This window comes from Pteropus alecto, unplaced genomic scaffold (assembly GCF_000325575.1).
Source record: "Pteropus alecto unplaced genomic scaffold, ASM32557v1 scaffold388, whole genome shotgun sequence".
Classification (NCBI taxonomy): Eukaryota; Metazoa; Chordata; class Mammalia; order Chiroptera; family Pteropodidae; genus Pteropus; species Pteropus alecto.
This window is the reverse complement of record NW_006441398.1, coordinates 154,109-169,423: the sequence shown is the minus strand read 5'-3', so window position 1 is coordinate 169,423 and position 15,315 is coordinate 154,109. Positions and strand designations below refer to the sequence as shown.

General features: G+C 55.3%; 1 protein-coding gene and 1 non-coding gene across 4 annotated transcripts; both read left to right on the top strand.

Annotated features, from left to right (window-relative positions):
• The first annotated feature begins 230 nt into the window (after positions 1-230).
• On the top strand, positions 231-15,315 carry TNPO2 (transportin 2). Of its 3 annotated transcripts, none has more exons than XM_006918728.3 (25): positions 231-475; positions 1,936-2,047; positions 2,701-2,776; positions 2,862-3,011; positions 5,009-5,115; positions 5,198-5,331; positions 5,412-5,493; positions 5,569-5,691; positions 5,796-5,914; positions 6,743-6,803; positions 6,902-7,067; positions 7,267-7,419; positions 9,461-9,686; positions 9,891-10,062; positions 10,480-10,566; positions 10,645-10,752; positions 10,854-11,012; positions 11,528-11,615; positions 11,801-11,899; positions 12,427-12,522; positions 12,821-12,926; positions 13,194-13,293; positions 13,373-13,447; positions 13,562-13,689; positions 13,772-15,315. In XM_006918728.3, the coding sequence occupies exons 2-24, from the start codon at positions 1,949-1,951 to the stop codon at positions 13,667-13,669; spliced, it is 2,694 nt and encodes an 897-aa protein (XP_006918790.1). In that variant the 5' UTR covers positions 231-475; positions 1,936-1,948; the 3' UTR covers positions 13,670-13,689; positions 13,772-15,315. The 3 variants fall into 3 exon arrangements, with proteins under 3 accessions (XP_006918790.1, XP_006918791.1, XP_015450246.1); XM_006918729.3 differs by having other exon boundaries at positions 237-475; positions 12,851-12,926; XM_015594760.2 differs by lacking the exon at positions 231-475 and adding an exon at positions 693-781.
• LOC112485398 lies at positions 9,741-9,810 on the top strand. The gene has a single exon (XR_003048418.1). It is a non-coding gene; the product is annotated as a small nucleolar RNA SNORD41 (small nucleolar RNA).

Below are 15,315 nucleotides of genomic sequence, written 5' to 3'. Positions count from 1 at the left end.
CTGGATGGGGAGGGGTGCGGAGACACAGCTCAATTCTTAGAGGAGGAGATGACGAAGACACAGTTGGCTCTGGCCAAGAGGTTCCCGGGTCCACGACACCTCGAAAGTCCTCACGTGCCACCAAACTCAGTTCAAGCGAAGAGCTGCTGTCAGGCGGGTGTGAGAGCCACCGAGAAAAACAAGACTCTCGGAGGACCGGCGGGCTAGAGAGGCTGAGAGAGTCTGCGACTCTTCGGTCACGTGGTTCGGCATCAGCGGGGCCTGGATCTCCCGGGTGCCAGGCCACGTGTGCTAGCTACTCCTTCCGATTGGCTGTGCTGGACCAATTTGAACGGCGTACGGAAGCCGCCTTGGCTCATCCAAGGCCGCGTTTTCTTTCTTTTTTTTTTTAATTCCCTCTCTTTGGCTCCCTCCTTCCGCGCGAGTCTCCTGAGAAGCCACAGCGCAAGGCCCCGCCGCTGCCGCCCCGGGCCTGGTAAGTAGGCCTCACCGGAGCCAGACCGGCTCCGCCCCGGCATGCGTCGACCGCCGCCAGGGTCTGGGCCTGTGCCGCGCGCGGCCCAGGCGTCGGGGCCGCGCCTGACCCGGGAAGGCCGAGAACCCAGTTGGGCCCGATTCTTGAGGCAGCAAGAACGGGCCAGGGGGGAGGGGAAAACCGAGCCGGGCTTAGGGGGTGGGGCCTCGGAGCCGGGCGAGGTCTCGGTGCCACGAGGATCGGGCCAGTTGGGGCGCTTGGGGTCGGGCTGGAGGGGATCTGATTGGGGGACATCGCGAGGATCGGGTGTGTGTGGATCGGGGGCTTTTTCGGCGGGACTTGGTTGGATCTGGTTGGGGGAGGCCGCAATGAAAAGTTGGGGGCAGGGGCTTGTTGGGCTGATAGGGAGGGGCGTCAGACTTCGGCTTGGAGGGCTTTGCTGGGTCTGACTGCGAGGCATCTCAGATCCGTTGAGGGGGATGCTCCGGGGGGTGTTCCACCAGGCCTCATTGGGGGAAGCCGCAGGGGTCGGATGAAAGGGGTTTCCGGTTCGAGTTGGTGGGGGGCTTGGCGGAACTTGACTGGGGGAAGCATCGGAGATCTGTCAGCGGGAGTTACTGTTCGCTGTGGCTGGGGGCGGGAATCGGGGGGAAGGCTTGGCCAGATCTGATTAGAGAAAGGGACAGGGACCTGTCCATGGGGCCTCTGTCGCGGGGCGGGCGGGCTTGGCTGGCTCTCTTACAGAAAAGCGACACGGACCTGTCTGGCGATTCATTCTGACCTGATTAAGGAGAATCGCTGGATGAAGTCTAGCTAGGCTAGAAAGGGGGGCTTCTGGCATCCGGCTGAGCTTGTTGGGCGGGATTAGGGGAGGCAGCGGGGGTCAGGACGATCGGAGCGCCTTGGGACAGTGCACCTGGAGAAGCTCAGGGACCAGTCCGGGGCAGAGGAGGCATCTGGGATTTGGCGGTGCTAGATTTTGGGAGAAGGAGATCTTCGGGGACTGTGCCTACACCGGGGAGACCACGGAGACTGGGGCACTTTCGCTGTCTAGGGCAGGGCTCCTGGATGGAGAGAGGTGGCTGGGCCTTCGCCTAGCGGCTGCAAAAGAGATGAAAGCCTTAGGGCCCGCAGTCGGAGGCGGCGGCAGGGGCTGTCCTAGGACTAAAGCTTCGAACAAGGCCGGATCAGGATCCGCCGGGCCCTGCCACCGCCTCCCATGGCTTTTTTCCACATCCCCCCGCCCGCGCTCTCGAGCCCGCGACTGCGCGGCGGTGGATGCGTAGCTGGAGGGGACCCTGCACTTGGTCTGGCGTTTATTGGCGGCTTCCTCCTGTCCACCGAGGGCGCTCGCGTCGTACCGCCGCCGCCGCCGCCGCCGCCACCTCCTTGGGGGCTCTGCCTGGGTCTCAAGCGGAGTCTCCGGGACCCAGCGCTGACTTCGGCCCCTACCCCCGCAGCTCGCCTTGCGCCATGGACTGGCAGCCAGATGAGCAGGGCCTGCAGCAGGTCCTACAACTGCTCAAAGACTCGCAGTCACCCAACACAGCCACACAGCGTATAGTGCAGGATGTATCCTTCCTTCCTTCCGGGCTTAGGGGAACTGGGCAGAGACATCTGCAGCCCCTGACGGCCAGAGAGGACGGGGCCTACCCACTACTTCCCAAACTTTCTCCTGTGGCTAGGAGCTGTCCTAGGCAGAGAATTAAGGATTATAGATTTTGGATCTCATTCCCAGAGGAAATTTGGCCCTGTGGGGGTGGGGTGGGGGAACACCTCTAGTTGGCACTCAGCTTTTGTTAGGTTCATGGTTAAAATTTTTGTTTCAATTGATTAAAATACTGTAAGTTAAACTTCTAAAATATTTAAACCACAGGGGAGTTTTACTTGATGTATTCCGTTTTTTAAAAAAGCAGGCAACATTGAACTGCTCGTGAGCAGAGCTGAGTAGCAGCTACCCCCATCAGATAGACACGTCTGCCATCCCTCTGCTGCTCTGGCCAGGTCTTCAGGAGTGGTGGGGAGCTTATGCTTGCGTCCCCCCACCCCAGATGAATTTGATGTGCCTTAAATGCTACATTCTTCTGGGCATGGGGGTTGACAGGTAGGGTCCTAGGAACTGGCTGCCTGGTCCTAGTGATCAGAGGTACTATCTGCAACATGGCAGTAAGGGGGCCTCACATGGGGAAGGCCCTTGTCTCCCAAGTCCCTTAACAACTTGGCAGAAACTCAAACAGCTGAACCAGTTTCCTGACTTCAACAACTACCTGATCTTCGTCCTGACCAGACTCAAGTCAGAAGGTATGTTGCCCTCGGTGCCCCTCCATGCAGGCCGGACCCCACTCCTTCCCTCGTGGTCCTCTGAGCCTCAGCTCTCTTCCTCCAGATGAGCCGACTCGCTCTCTCAGTGGTCTCATCCTCAAGAACAACGTGAAGGCGCATTACCAGAGCTTTCCACCGCCTGTGGCTGACTTCATCAAACAGGAGTGTCTCAACAACATCGGTGACGCCTCCTCTCTCATCCGAGCCACCATAGGTGAGGGGGGCAGCAGTAATTGCTGAGCCCTCTTGATCAAGAAGCATCTCAGCATGTTAAGCGTATCGATTCTCTGTGGATGGTAGAACTATTACTATTGCCACTTTGCAGATGAGGAAACTGAGGCACAGAGAGGTTAAGGGACTTGCCTGTAAGTAGCAGAGCTCAGCAGTGACCAGCGCAGGTCCATGCTCTGAACCACCCCCTCCTGAAATAGCCATTCTTGCTTCTGAGTCACTCAATGTCCAGAATTTTGTGTTAGGTCCTCAATGCGTAGCAGAATGAAATCAGAGCTCCCTGCTGTTGTGGAGTTTGGTGTCATTAATGATTTGACTGAACTAAATCAGACCAATAATGATTTAGCTGAAATGTGAGTTAGCTTTGTCTTGGAGCCTTACAGACTCCGGAAGGCTGCCTGAGGGAGTTAACAGGATGACCAAGAATTTTCTGCAATCTTTAAGTCTTTTTATTACTGATAAGTACGAACTCTACTATTTATGGCTGACTTACTTTCTCCCCCCGCCCCAGCTTTATTGAGGTATAATTGACATATGATTTACATTTTTTTCTTAAATCTATTTCAACTTCTAAAATTTGCTTTTAAAAGAATGTTGTATATACTCGTTTTAAATATAAATACAGATTTGCTTGCCCTAAAGCAGTGGTCCCCAACCTTTCTGGCACCAGGGACTGGTGCTCCTGTGAGAATTTAATGCCTGATGATCTGAGGTGGAGCTGAGGCAGTGATGCTAGCCCTGGGGAGCGGCCGCAAATATGGATGAAGCTTTGCTTGCTTGCCCACCGCTCACCTCCTGCTGTGCAGCCTGGTTCCTAACAGGCCATGGACCGGTACCTATTCACAGCCTGGGGGTTGGTGACCCCTGCTCTAAAGGGAAGGTAGTCTTAAAATGCAATAAAAACAAAAAAATTTAATTTTGAGTTAAGATGCTGGGGCCTGCTTAAAGGGCTGAACTTGGGGCTTGCTGCCTCTGTTAAAAGTGACCCTTAGCCCTTATAGTACCCCCTCTCAGGCCCGCAGAAGGATCTAGACTTACCAAGCTCATTCCAGGTATCAGGTTCTGCTCTGAATACTTGAGTTAAGTCACTGAAGTTTCCTGGTAGCCCTAGGAAGCCAGTGGTCTTTATCCCCATTGAGGCACAGAGAGGTTAGGAGATGTGGCCAGTGTCACACAGACAGAGATGGTATCGGGACTATACTCTCTACTACAAGGAGCACTATTCCTAGCAGGTGTGTGAGCCAGGGTCATCTGGAGTATTAGCAGTGGCAGCTTCTTTGGGAAAGACTGCCACCTGCTGGCTTTAAATACCACCTGCACTGACATCACCTGCATTCACCTTAGCTGCCAGACCCCTCCACTGCCTTCATGCTTCATATGCCTACTGCAGGTTGTACTTGGGTTTCTAGTAAGCTGTATAAGTCTTCTCTGAGGCCATACGGCCCTGCCAAGAACTGCCCTCTGCCCCCTCCCAGCACTCGCTTCTTCCCACTTCACCCTACTGGCTCCTCACCCATCTGTAAGCTCCCCAGGCCTACTCCCAGGCTTTTGTACCTGGCATTCCCTCTGCCTAGGATGCTCTTTTTCCCAGGGACCTAGATGACTTCTCTCTAATCTTTAGGTCTTTGCTCACGTGTCAAGATGTCACTTGGGGAAACTCTGAACACCCAATTTTAAATTGCTACCCTTACTCTCAGCCCCTACTAGCCATCTTCTCTGCTTCACTTCCCTACCTTAGCTCTTGGCATCTACCCTCCCAGGGCTTTTGCAGGTTAATCTTGACCTCCTAGCCTCCCTCACTAGACAGTCAGCTCCCAAGTGCAGGGACTTTGTGTTTAGTTTTGCACTGTATCCCCAGGCCTGGAACAGAGCTGATTTACATTGAAGCACAGGATCTCAGAAGGGGTGTGTAGGGCTCATGGGGGAGAGCGCCTGAAAGTGGCAGGGAGGGCTGAGGCAGTGTCCTTTCCGGCTACCCAGGCATTCTCATCACCACCATCGCTTCCAAGGGTGAGCTGCAGATGTGGCCTGAGCTGCTGCCCCAGCTGTGCAACTTGCTCAACTCAGAGGATTACAACACGTGTGAGGTAAGCGGCAAGCTATGGCCCGCCTGGGCAGGAGCAGGGGCTGGACCGGGACCCACGCCCATGTGTGCTCTTCCCCACTCAGGGAGCCTTTGGAGCCCTGCAGAAGATCTGTGAAGACTCGTCTGAGCTCCTGGATAGTGATGCTCTCAACAGGCCCCTCAACATCATGATCCCCAAGTTCCTGCAGTTCTTTAAGCACTGCAGCCCCAAGATCCGGTGGGTGTGGCCCCCCAGGAGTCTGCAGGGGGCCTGGGATGGGTGGGGCAGGGATGACCCACTTGCCCGATCTCTGCCAGGTCCCATGCCATCGCCTGCGTGAACCAGTTCATCATGGACCGGGCGCAGGCGCTGATGGACAATATTGACACCTTCATCGAGGTAGGCCACTGGGCTGGGGGTGAGCAGGGTGAGAGCTGGGAATCCCTGCTGTGGCTGACCCTGGCTTCTCTGCAGCACCTCTTTGCCCTGGCTGTGGACGATGACCCCGAGGTACGGAAGAATGTATGCCGCGCTCTGGTGATGCTGCTGGAAGTGCGAATCGACAGGCTTATCCCCCACATGCATAGCATTATCCAGGTTTGCACACCCGTGCTGGCCTGGGTGGGTGTTACAGGGTGAGGGGCAAAGAGGGGCCACCCTTAGTCGGACAGGGCCTTATCCTTTCTCTCATCCCACCCCAGTACATGCTGCAGAGGACCCAGGACCACGATGAGAATGTGGCCCTTGAGGCCTGTGAGTTCTGGCTGACGCTGGCCGAGCAGCCTATCTGCAAGGAAGTTCTGGCCTCCCACCTTGTCCAGTGAGTGTACCTCCTGCCCACTGTCCCACCCCAACCTTCACCTCCTCTATCTCAGTTTACTTTCTATGCTTGTGATTTTGCAAGTGATATGAAGGTAGCTTTAATGACTTAAAAATTAGGTAAGTTATAGATGGAATAAATGAGAAGTTAACAAAGGCTTCAAGAATAGCTGGATCCAGGTGCTCAAAAGATGTGAAAGGCATCTGTCTAGTTTCAGATCTTCTTTCTCTGTTAGCTTTGTTCTCAGGTGTGACTTTTTTTTTCATGGTCGTGCTGTGGCCTTCTATAGCCTTATAGCTTAGGAACCTCTGAGAAAAGAATTTCTCTCTTGATCAGTATCTCCAGCAAAAGTCCTAGGGCCAACTTGGACTTGCCTGTCCCCAAATCAATGAAGGCTCTAGTCAAAGTTTCCAGTCCTGAGGTACACGGGGCTCCAGCTGAGGGGCCTGGCTGCCCTGCTTGTTTGCTCCCCTAATCTGGCCCCATCCCAGTGAAGTGCCACGTGTCCCTGCCTTACGGCATGCTAGGGATTAGACAGTGTTCTAAGCTCAGTGTATTCAGGGGTTGGTAGTTCCTAGAGTGGCCAGGTCTGGGGCAGGAGCCTTCCAGTGGAGCCAGGAGTTGTGTCAGCTCTGTTCCTGTTACAGTAGCTGAGACTAGGTTGAGACAGTTCCCATTAAGGGAAATGAATGGATGCAGGGCCAATAGAATCAGCGTGCTCAGTGCAGTTGGCCTTTGATGCCCCCATTTGTACCTCTGCTTCCCTCTTGCTCAGGCTTTGAGCCCCCAGGGGGCCTGCCTCCTAATGAACAGCCTCTCTTCCAACAGGTTGATCCCCATCCTGGTAAATGGGATGAAGTACTCGGAAATTGACATCATCCTGCTCAAGGTCAGCTGGGGTTGACCACTGGGCACAGGCTGGCAAGTGAGGGCCGGGTTGTAGGGGCTGGGACTGTGGTGGTCCTTAGTGGTCTGCCTGGCCCACAGGGGGATGTGGAGGAGGACGAGGCGGTCCCTGATAGTGAGCAGGACATTAAGCCACGCTTCCACAAGTCGCGCACAGTGACGCTACCCCATGAGGCTGAGCGGCCTGACGGCTCTGAGGACGCAGAAGATGATGATGATGATGATGCTTTGTCCGACTGGAATCTGAGTGCGTGGCCCTGGCAGGGTTTGGTGGTGGTGGGTAGGGAGAAGCCAGCCCTGGACTCCCTCTCGGGAGTCGATGAGAAGCCTATGTGGAGTAGATTGTGAAGATTCTGATCACGATCTCTGCTCTGGGGGTATGGTCGAGGAGGCCTTGCCTGACAGGCTTCCCTGAGCACATCCCCTGATTTCTGTTCCCACCCCAGGGAAGTGCTCGGCAGCTGCACTGGACGTCTTGGCCAACGTCTTCCGGGAGGAACTACTGCCCCACCTCCTTCCTCTGCTCAAGGGCCTCCTCTTCCACCCTGAGTGGGTGGTCAAAGAGTCGGGCATCTTGGTACTGGGCGCCATCGCTGAGGGTGAGTGTCCCGCAAGCCTGGCTGTGCCTGACCTCTGACCCCTTGTGCTGTTGTGATTCTGGGGCTGGCTGAGGCAGGTCAACCTGGAGGGGACGATGCCATCCCTGAGTTCTGTCCAGAGGCCTGCTCAGCCCCTCCTAACAGCTCCTTGATTTGAGTCTTCCCCTCAGCCATGGGCCTGAAAGGAATCCCAAATCCTAGAGTGCAAGCCCTCTTCTGAATTCTCAGACAAGCAATTCTGTAAGGTTATAAGCATAACCATAGCTATAGCAATAATAAGAACAGCCACTTCTGCAGTGCTTGTCCTATGGCAGGCAGCCTGGTCCCATGGTCTCACCATCGCCTGATGAGGTGGGTTTCATAGATGGGGAAACTGAGGTATAGAGGGATGTACTTCACTTCTCCAGTCACCTAGGGTGTAGCTGGGTCTCAGACCTGCTCCTAGGTATGGGCTGGACTCCCAGAATAAATGTGCAGTGGTGGTGTTTCTTCTAACTTCACATGGTGCGTCGTTACTGCTGTGGCTTTTGGGTTCCCTTCATCCCAATGGGATATACAGCTTAGATGACCAGAGGGCTTTGCGAGTCTATTAACAGGCATCACTTATGACCTCTTAGGCATCCAGGACTATCCTAAAAAGTTCAGACATAGCAAGAGAGCTTTCAAAATTATTTAAGGAAAGGTTATAATAAGTGTAATATAGCTTATGATAATACATGTGCACATATTAACCCTTTTCCTATTTAGAAAAAAGTGCAGCTCGCTGCCAGCATTAATTTAACATCACATGTAGGAATGCTACGTTTTGTAGGATATGACATTTTCAGCGATGGAGAATTACTATATTTTGTAAATGGATATACCACTACTAAAAACAGAATGCTATAAATAGAATGTCATTTGTTTCCGAAGATTATCGATTTACTAGAGATGTGAAAATAATAATAATATAGTAACATAATAATGAAGTGAGGTATTTCGTGGTAAACTTTGGGGGTGATGTTAGGACTGTAATCTGTGAATTATCTAGGAGTAAATGCTGCAGCTACATGTGCTGCTGGCAAGGGAATAGGAGTGAATAGCGGTGTGGCAGAGGAGAGGTGCTCACCATGGCCTGGGCCAGCGTCTTCTGCACCAGGGTGACACAGCGCTGGTAGACAGGCTCGCAGTAGGGCAAGAAGCCGCTCTGCAGGGCAGTGGCCACGGATGACAGACACTGGCAGGAGGAAGGTAGGAGAGGTGAACTCAGGCAAAGTGGGGAGGGATTACGGGAGGGAGCCTAGAGCCCACCCACCTCCAACAGAGGGAAGAGGTCCTTGTCTTCATCCTTGAGCTCATTCCACTTCTGAATGAGTGGAGGCATCAGCTTCTGGATGTATTCCTAGAGGGAGAGCAGGAAGTTGGGGCTCCCTAGGCAGGGGTAGCATCCTAGATACCAGCAGGCCTGGGCTCCTCACTGTGGCTCATGGGGCCCTGCAAGACCTCGCCATCCAGCCAGACCTTTTCCCTTTTCTTGGGGCAAAGGGAAAATGGGTTAATCAACTACGTTAGGTGTTCTATTTATTCATGGGAAAAGACCTACAAGAATTGGTCCTAAACCAGTAAAAACAGATTGCTTGCCTTGGATTATTAGAGGATATCCTGTTATCTGTTCTCTAATTAAAAAGCATACTCGTGGCTTTAAAAAAAAATAGAAAAATCACAAATACCCAAGAAAAATTTCAAAAGACAAGTACTTTCCGTTTATTGGGGTCACTGCTGCCCACAAAGCCTGAGTCACTGTGCAACCCGGTTATCTATGAATTAAATTAATGAGTGGCCATGACGGAGTGGACCTAACGAATGGTGGGGCAAGCTTTACTCTGATGCTATTTCCCCTCCTGACCCCACCTTTCACAGGCTCTATGACTGTGAGCCAGTTATTTAACCTCTGAGCCTCAGTTTCTCCGTCTGTCAGGTGCAACAGCCTGATCCTCTCCTGTAAAGTTGGGTGTGTCCAGGCTCAGCTGGGCTCAGGCTTGCCCCCGTGCCATCCTTGCAGGCTGTATGCAGGGCATGGTGCCCTACCTGCCCGAGCTGATCCCGCATCTCATCCAGTGCCTGTCAGACAAGAAGGCCCTGGTCCGCTCCATCGCCTGCTGGACACTGAGCCGCTACGCCCATTGGGTGGTCAGCCAGCCACCCGACATGCACCTCAAGCCTCTGATGACGGAACTGCTCAAGCGCATCCTGGATGGCAACAAGAGGGTGCAGGAGGCAGCCTGCAGGTAACTTCCCACCCTGGCCCCACAGTCCCCACCCCTAACCCACTAGCTGCTCTCTGGGAAGTGACGACACTCATTATTCCTGACATCCCACTGATGTCTAATGTATTCGTACTGGCTGATCCCAAGTACCCCCAATTCCTGTTTCCACCTGCATATGGCCCAGCCCCATCAGTAGATGCCCACTGAGCCCTTCCTGCCTTCCAGTGCCTTCGCCACCCTGGAGGAAGAGGCCTGCACGGAGCTGGTGCCCTACCTCAGCTATATTCTGGACACCCTTGTCTTTGCCTTTGGCAAGTACCAGCACAAGAACCTGCTCATCCTCTATGATGCCATTGGCACCCTGGCCGACTCTGTGGGTCACCACCTCAACCAGCCGGTGAGACCCCCCAGTGGCTCCCTTCTGATCTCCTGTGTCCCTTGGCATCCAGTGACCTGGCGGCGACCCTGTGTTGCACGCCAGGGATGTGGCCGTGACCTCAACAGGCAGACAGACAGACCCGGGCCCCACCCTCGCCATGCTCTCAGTCTAGTGGGGGAGACAGTTATGGGATAGTGTGGTAAGTGCTTTGCTGGGGAAGCTCAGGGGCCTACGGGAACCAGGAGGTGCTGACCTAGGCTCCGAGGGGGCAGGGGTGGATAGAACTGGGCTTGGGACAGGTGAGAAGGGCCCGGAGGTCTGGCTGGATGGCGAGGTCTTGCAGGGCCCCATGAGCCACAGTGAGGAGCCCAGGCCTGCTGGTATCTAGGATGCTACCCCTGCCTAGGGAGCCCCAACTTCCTGCTCTCCCTCTAGGAATACATCCAGAAGCTGATGCCTCCACTCATTCAGAAGTGGAATGAGCTCAAGGATGAAGACAAGGACCTCTTCCCTCTGTTGGAGGTGGGTGGGCTCTAGGCTCCCTCCCGTAATCCCTCCCCACTTTGCCTGAGTTCACCTCTCCTACCTTCCTCCTGCCAGTGTCTGTCATCCGTGGCCACTGCCCTGCAGAGCGGCTTCTTGCCCTACTGCGAGCCTGTCTACCAGCGCTGTGTCACCCTGGTGCAGAAGACGCTGGCCCAGGCCATGGTGAGCACCTCTCCTCTGCCACACCGCTATTCACTCCTGAGCTGCTGCCCCAGCCCTAGCCCATCCTCCTCACCTGCCTGCCCACTGCCATCTGTGCTCAGATGTACACTCAGCACCCTGAACAGTATGAGGCCCCCGACAAGGACTTCATGATCGTGGCACTAGACCTGCTCAGCGGCCTGGCTGAGGGCCTGGGTGGCCATGTGGAGCAGCTGGTGGCCCGCAGCAACATCATGACATTGCTGTTCCAATGCATGCAGGTGGGTGAGTGCCCTTCACAGGCCTCTAACTCACAGTGATGATACCAACCAGTCTGTATGGGCCACCCTGGGGGGATTCAGGGCACTGTTTGTGCTCCAAGGACATCAGGGAAAAGAGGCCTGTAAAAAAATCCTTGTAATTTTTTTAAAGGGATTCAAAGAAGACATGAGTATAAAAGCTCATTTTTCAAGCCAACAGTGTAGAACATTAAAAAGTAGAAAATAGGCAATGTGGAAGCACAAGTCCCTCTAACATCACCCTAAACTTGTGTAGCAGGATGGTCAGCAGTTACATGTGCTCTCCTCTGTAGCAGTGCCCTGAGCAAGGCACTCATTCACATGTTCCCCAGGTTCCAATATACAGGGTCCTGCAGCCTCGGTGTTGGGAAGTGAAAGAGTCAGGCCTTGCTCTAGGGACTGCCCCCCTAGTGGCCCTGTGCTGAGGGATTAGTTGGGAACCCAGGCTGGTTGGGGGTAAGGGAGCCCTGCCACGCTGACCCTGCTCTGACCCCCAGGACTCAATGCCCGAGGTCCGGCAGAGCTCCTTTGCCCTCCTGGGAGATCTCACCAAAGCCTGCTTCATCCATGTCAAGCCCTGTATTGGTATGACACCTTTCTTGTTCTTTCCCCAAGACCCCAGCCCTGGCCTCAGGTGATGGAGCAATGACCGGGGAGTACTGTGACCGAACTGGGGTGTATTCGTACTGTCTGATGGGGCCTGCCTGGCCAGGTCTGGAAGCTCATGTTGGTGGGCCCTCCTGCTCAGCACTCCTCTTTCTCCCCACCAGCTGAGTTCATGCCCATCTTGGGCACCAACCTGAACCCCGAGTTCATCTCTGTCTGCAACAATGCCACCTGGGCCATTGGGGAGATCTGCATGCAGATGGGTGAGTGAGTGCCCTGCAGGTGGGCTGGCCCTGCCCCTCCCCCATTGGCCTGGTCCCCTCAAGAGGGCGCTGGTGCTCCTTGAGGAAGGCTCCATGGGCCAGGGGCATGAGGACACCTCTGAGCATTTTTATCAGAGATAGGCTGAATAGCTGAAAGGTTTTCTGTAATTGGCTTCTACAAAGAGGCAGTACAGGAGACCTGTTCTGATTGGACTGTTTGCCACCTCCCAACCCGCATGCAGTTGGCTGAAAGGCCCACTGGGATTTATAGAGACTGGCAGCTTCCCCATCCCCCAGCAGGGAGGCTGGTCCATGTGGCCTCACCCTGATGTCCAGTGATGACTCCGGGGTAGCTTCTGGTATTTGGAAGGTGTGGATCTATCTTGGGTTGGCCACAGGTCCTGGGCTGGGGACCAGCCAGTTTTTCGTTTCTTCGCCAGTTGCAATTAGCCAGTGTCTAGATGAAACTGGGGTAGTCAGTGTGGGTGGTGTGGGTTGTGCAAGGCTCTGACTGGCTGGTCCCACAGGGGCAGAGATGCAGCCCTACGTGCAAATGGTCCTCAACAACCTGGTGGAGATCATTAACCGGCCCAACACACCCAAGACACTGCTGGAAAACACAGGTGGGCACCAGGTCTGGGCCACCACTGCTCCCTTGCCCACCTCCTGGAGGTGGGCTTCATGGCTGGGAGTTGAGAAGAGGCTTTGAGAAAGAACCAGGGAAGGTGTCTAGAAGGGTCTGGAAGGGGTTTTGGGAGGAGCAGCAAGAAAGATACTAGCCTCGGGGGAGACCAATGCTGGGCCAAGCTCTGTGGGCCAGACAGCTGGCAGGAGCTATTCCCTTGGGGCCTGAGGGGCGGGGCTGGTGCCTCATGCCAGAGGCCCCGCCACGTACCGTCCCGGGGCCGCTCGGGGTTGCAGGTCGCCTGACGAGTCCCTCTGCCATTCCAGCCATCACCATCGGCCGCCTGGGCTACGTGTGCCCACAGGAGGTGGCACCCATGCTGCAGCAGTTCATCCGGCCTTGGTGTGTGCTCACCTGTGTGGGGCCTGCCGTATGGTGGGCTGGGTAGCAGGGTGGGTGGGACAGGCCTAACCCGTCCCCTCACCTGTGCCCACCTAGCCCTGCTCATCCGTAGTTGCACGTCCCAGCCCCATTGCCCACTGACACCCTGCTTTCTCCACACCCCATAAACACATGGCCCACCCCAGCCCTGTCACCCACTGCCCCTCATGGATGCCCCTCCTGCCCCAGCTCCAGTAGCTGATTCCTCGATGCTCACCTTCCCCACAGGTGCACGTCCCTCAGGAACATCAGGGACAACGAGGAGAAGGACTCGGCCTTCCGAGGCATCTGCATGATGATAGGCGTCAACCCTGGGGGCGTTGTGCAGGTTGGGGCGGCTGGGCTCTGAGGGAAGGCACTGGGGCTGGGCTTGGGCGGCCCCTCACACAGGATCCGTCGCGTTTCAGGACTTTATTTTCTTCTGCGACGCTGTAGCCTCCTGGGTGAGCCCGAAGGATGACCTTCGGGACATGTTTTATAAGGTGAGGCTCCCACTTAGCCCTGATGTAGTCCTGAGAGGTGGCAGCGGGGAGATCCTCTTAGGGAGAGGCTGAGTTCATCTCGAGCTGCTTTGGGTGTCCTTTTCCCCCACGCAGATTCTCCATGGCTTCAAAGACCAGGTTGGGGAGGAGAACTGGCAGCAGTTCTCAGAGCAGTTCCCACCGCTGCTCAAGGAAAGGCTGGCTGCCTTCTACGGGGTCTAGAGGAGTGTATCGACTGCCAGGTGAGGAGGCTGCATGCGGGGTGCTGGTGCAGTCATTGGGGCTGAAGGGACACAGGCCCTGATCCTCCCCTTCTCTCCACAGGTTTCTGTCTGCGTCGTCTTGGAGGGGATGCTGGGGATCGCACTGCGTCCAGAAGTCACTGTGCCCTGGTCGAGGGGGGTTAGGGAGGAGTGAGTGGGACCCAAATCCAGACGCCTTCCCTGTCCATGTACCTGCCTGTGTGGCCAGCCAGTGGCGGGCAGGTGGGTGGGGTCTCCATGCTCATCCTACAAATGGGAGGGGGGTGGGACTTCTTGGTGGCAAGAGCCCCTTGCTCTAAGCAGGGTCACCTCAGGCAGCCCACTTGGGCCAGCCACATGGGAGGGAAGAATGAACATGGCCAACCGAATCTGGCATAGGATGAGGCAGGGGGAAAGCAGGCGGGGAGGGTGGGGTCCCTGTAGAGACATAACTCATGTACACATGTGACCACACGCATGTGCGGGCACTGCAGCCAACCAGGCCAGGCCAGCCGCCCCCCATTCCCTCGACTGCATGGAGACAGTAGAATTAGTGAACCCCTGAGTTAACCCATAAGGCCTTCCGTGTAACTTGCATCTAGAGTTTAAGAAGCTTCTGCCGTTTTGCCAGAATTGGCGGTGATTGGGGAGGGCTGGGTGGGTTGGGGGCCTCCGCCAGGAGCCCGGGGCGGGGGGAAGAGGATGGCCACGTTGGGGCTGCGCGGTCAGCATGTGTACGCTTCGGACTTGCTCCGCATACTTCCTGCCAGCTCTGTGGCAGCCTCAGCCAATGTGTCCCTCTCCTTGTCCTGTCCCAGCCTGAAGAGTGGGGACCACTGGAGCAGCTGGGGCTGGCCAGAGGTCCCCCTTTCTCCCTATCTTGTGCTCCAGTGACTTTTGAAGACACTGGGGTGGGGTTTTTTTTCTGGAAGAGAGCTGGGGTTGGTCACAGCTGCTGACACCTACTCCCTGTCTCTCTCCATAAGCAAATCCATTTCAAGGGCGGGTCATTTCTCTGTGCTTCTGAGAGTCCTCTTCAAGTTCCGGGCCCAAGTTCTAACACAAGGGCTGGGGCATGTAATTGATGATGAAAAGGGACTAAGGCTTATACTTTGCCAGCAAGAAAGAAACTGAGGGCTTGGAGGAGGAGAAAGGTGGTGCCCTCCCCTGACATCCTGAGCCCAAAGCCTTCCTGTTTATCACAGCTCCCAGTGGGCCCTGAGACCCACTAGATTGAGGCAGTGATTCTAGGGACCCTTCTGGGATTGGTGGGGATGTAGTCACAGTGGGAGAGGCTCTCCTGGAACAGGAGCGAGTGTGGATATTTCCCATTTGGAGACTCAAACCGGGCCCTGCAGCATCCTTAATGTTTTCCTTTTTCTGCTTTCTATTTCTTTGGGGGCCCTTTTTGGGGGTTTGGAGGGTTTGACTGGATTCCTGCATCGTGGGTCCTGCTCCATCCATCCCACCGGGGCCCTGGACCCCACCTCCGTCATAGCCCTGTGTCTCCTCAGACAGGGTGTGGCCCTGTGTCTATTCCAAGGGGCACTTGGTGCACATTCCGTAAACTCAGCTGGTTCCTCCCCTCCTTTGAAACTCCAGCAGGTCTCTGGAAGCCATTTGTAA

Bases quoted from the DNA above. Each gene is read 5' to 3' on its own strand.
- TNPO2 (XM_006918728.3), top strand. From the start codon at position 1,949: ATGGACTGGCAGCCAGATGAGCAGGGCCTGCAGCAGGTCCTACAACTG. The intron at 11,616-11,800 runs GTATGACACCTT...TCTCCCCACCAG, and splicing joins CCATGTCAAGCCCTGTATTG to CTGAGTTCATGCCCATCTTG. The intron at 13,294-13,372 runs GTTGGGGCGGCT...GTCGCGTTTCAG, and splicing joins ACCCTGGGGGCGTTGTGCAG to GACTTTATTTTCTTCTGCGA.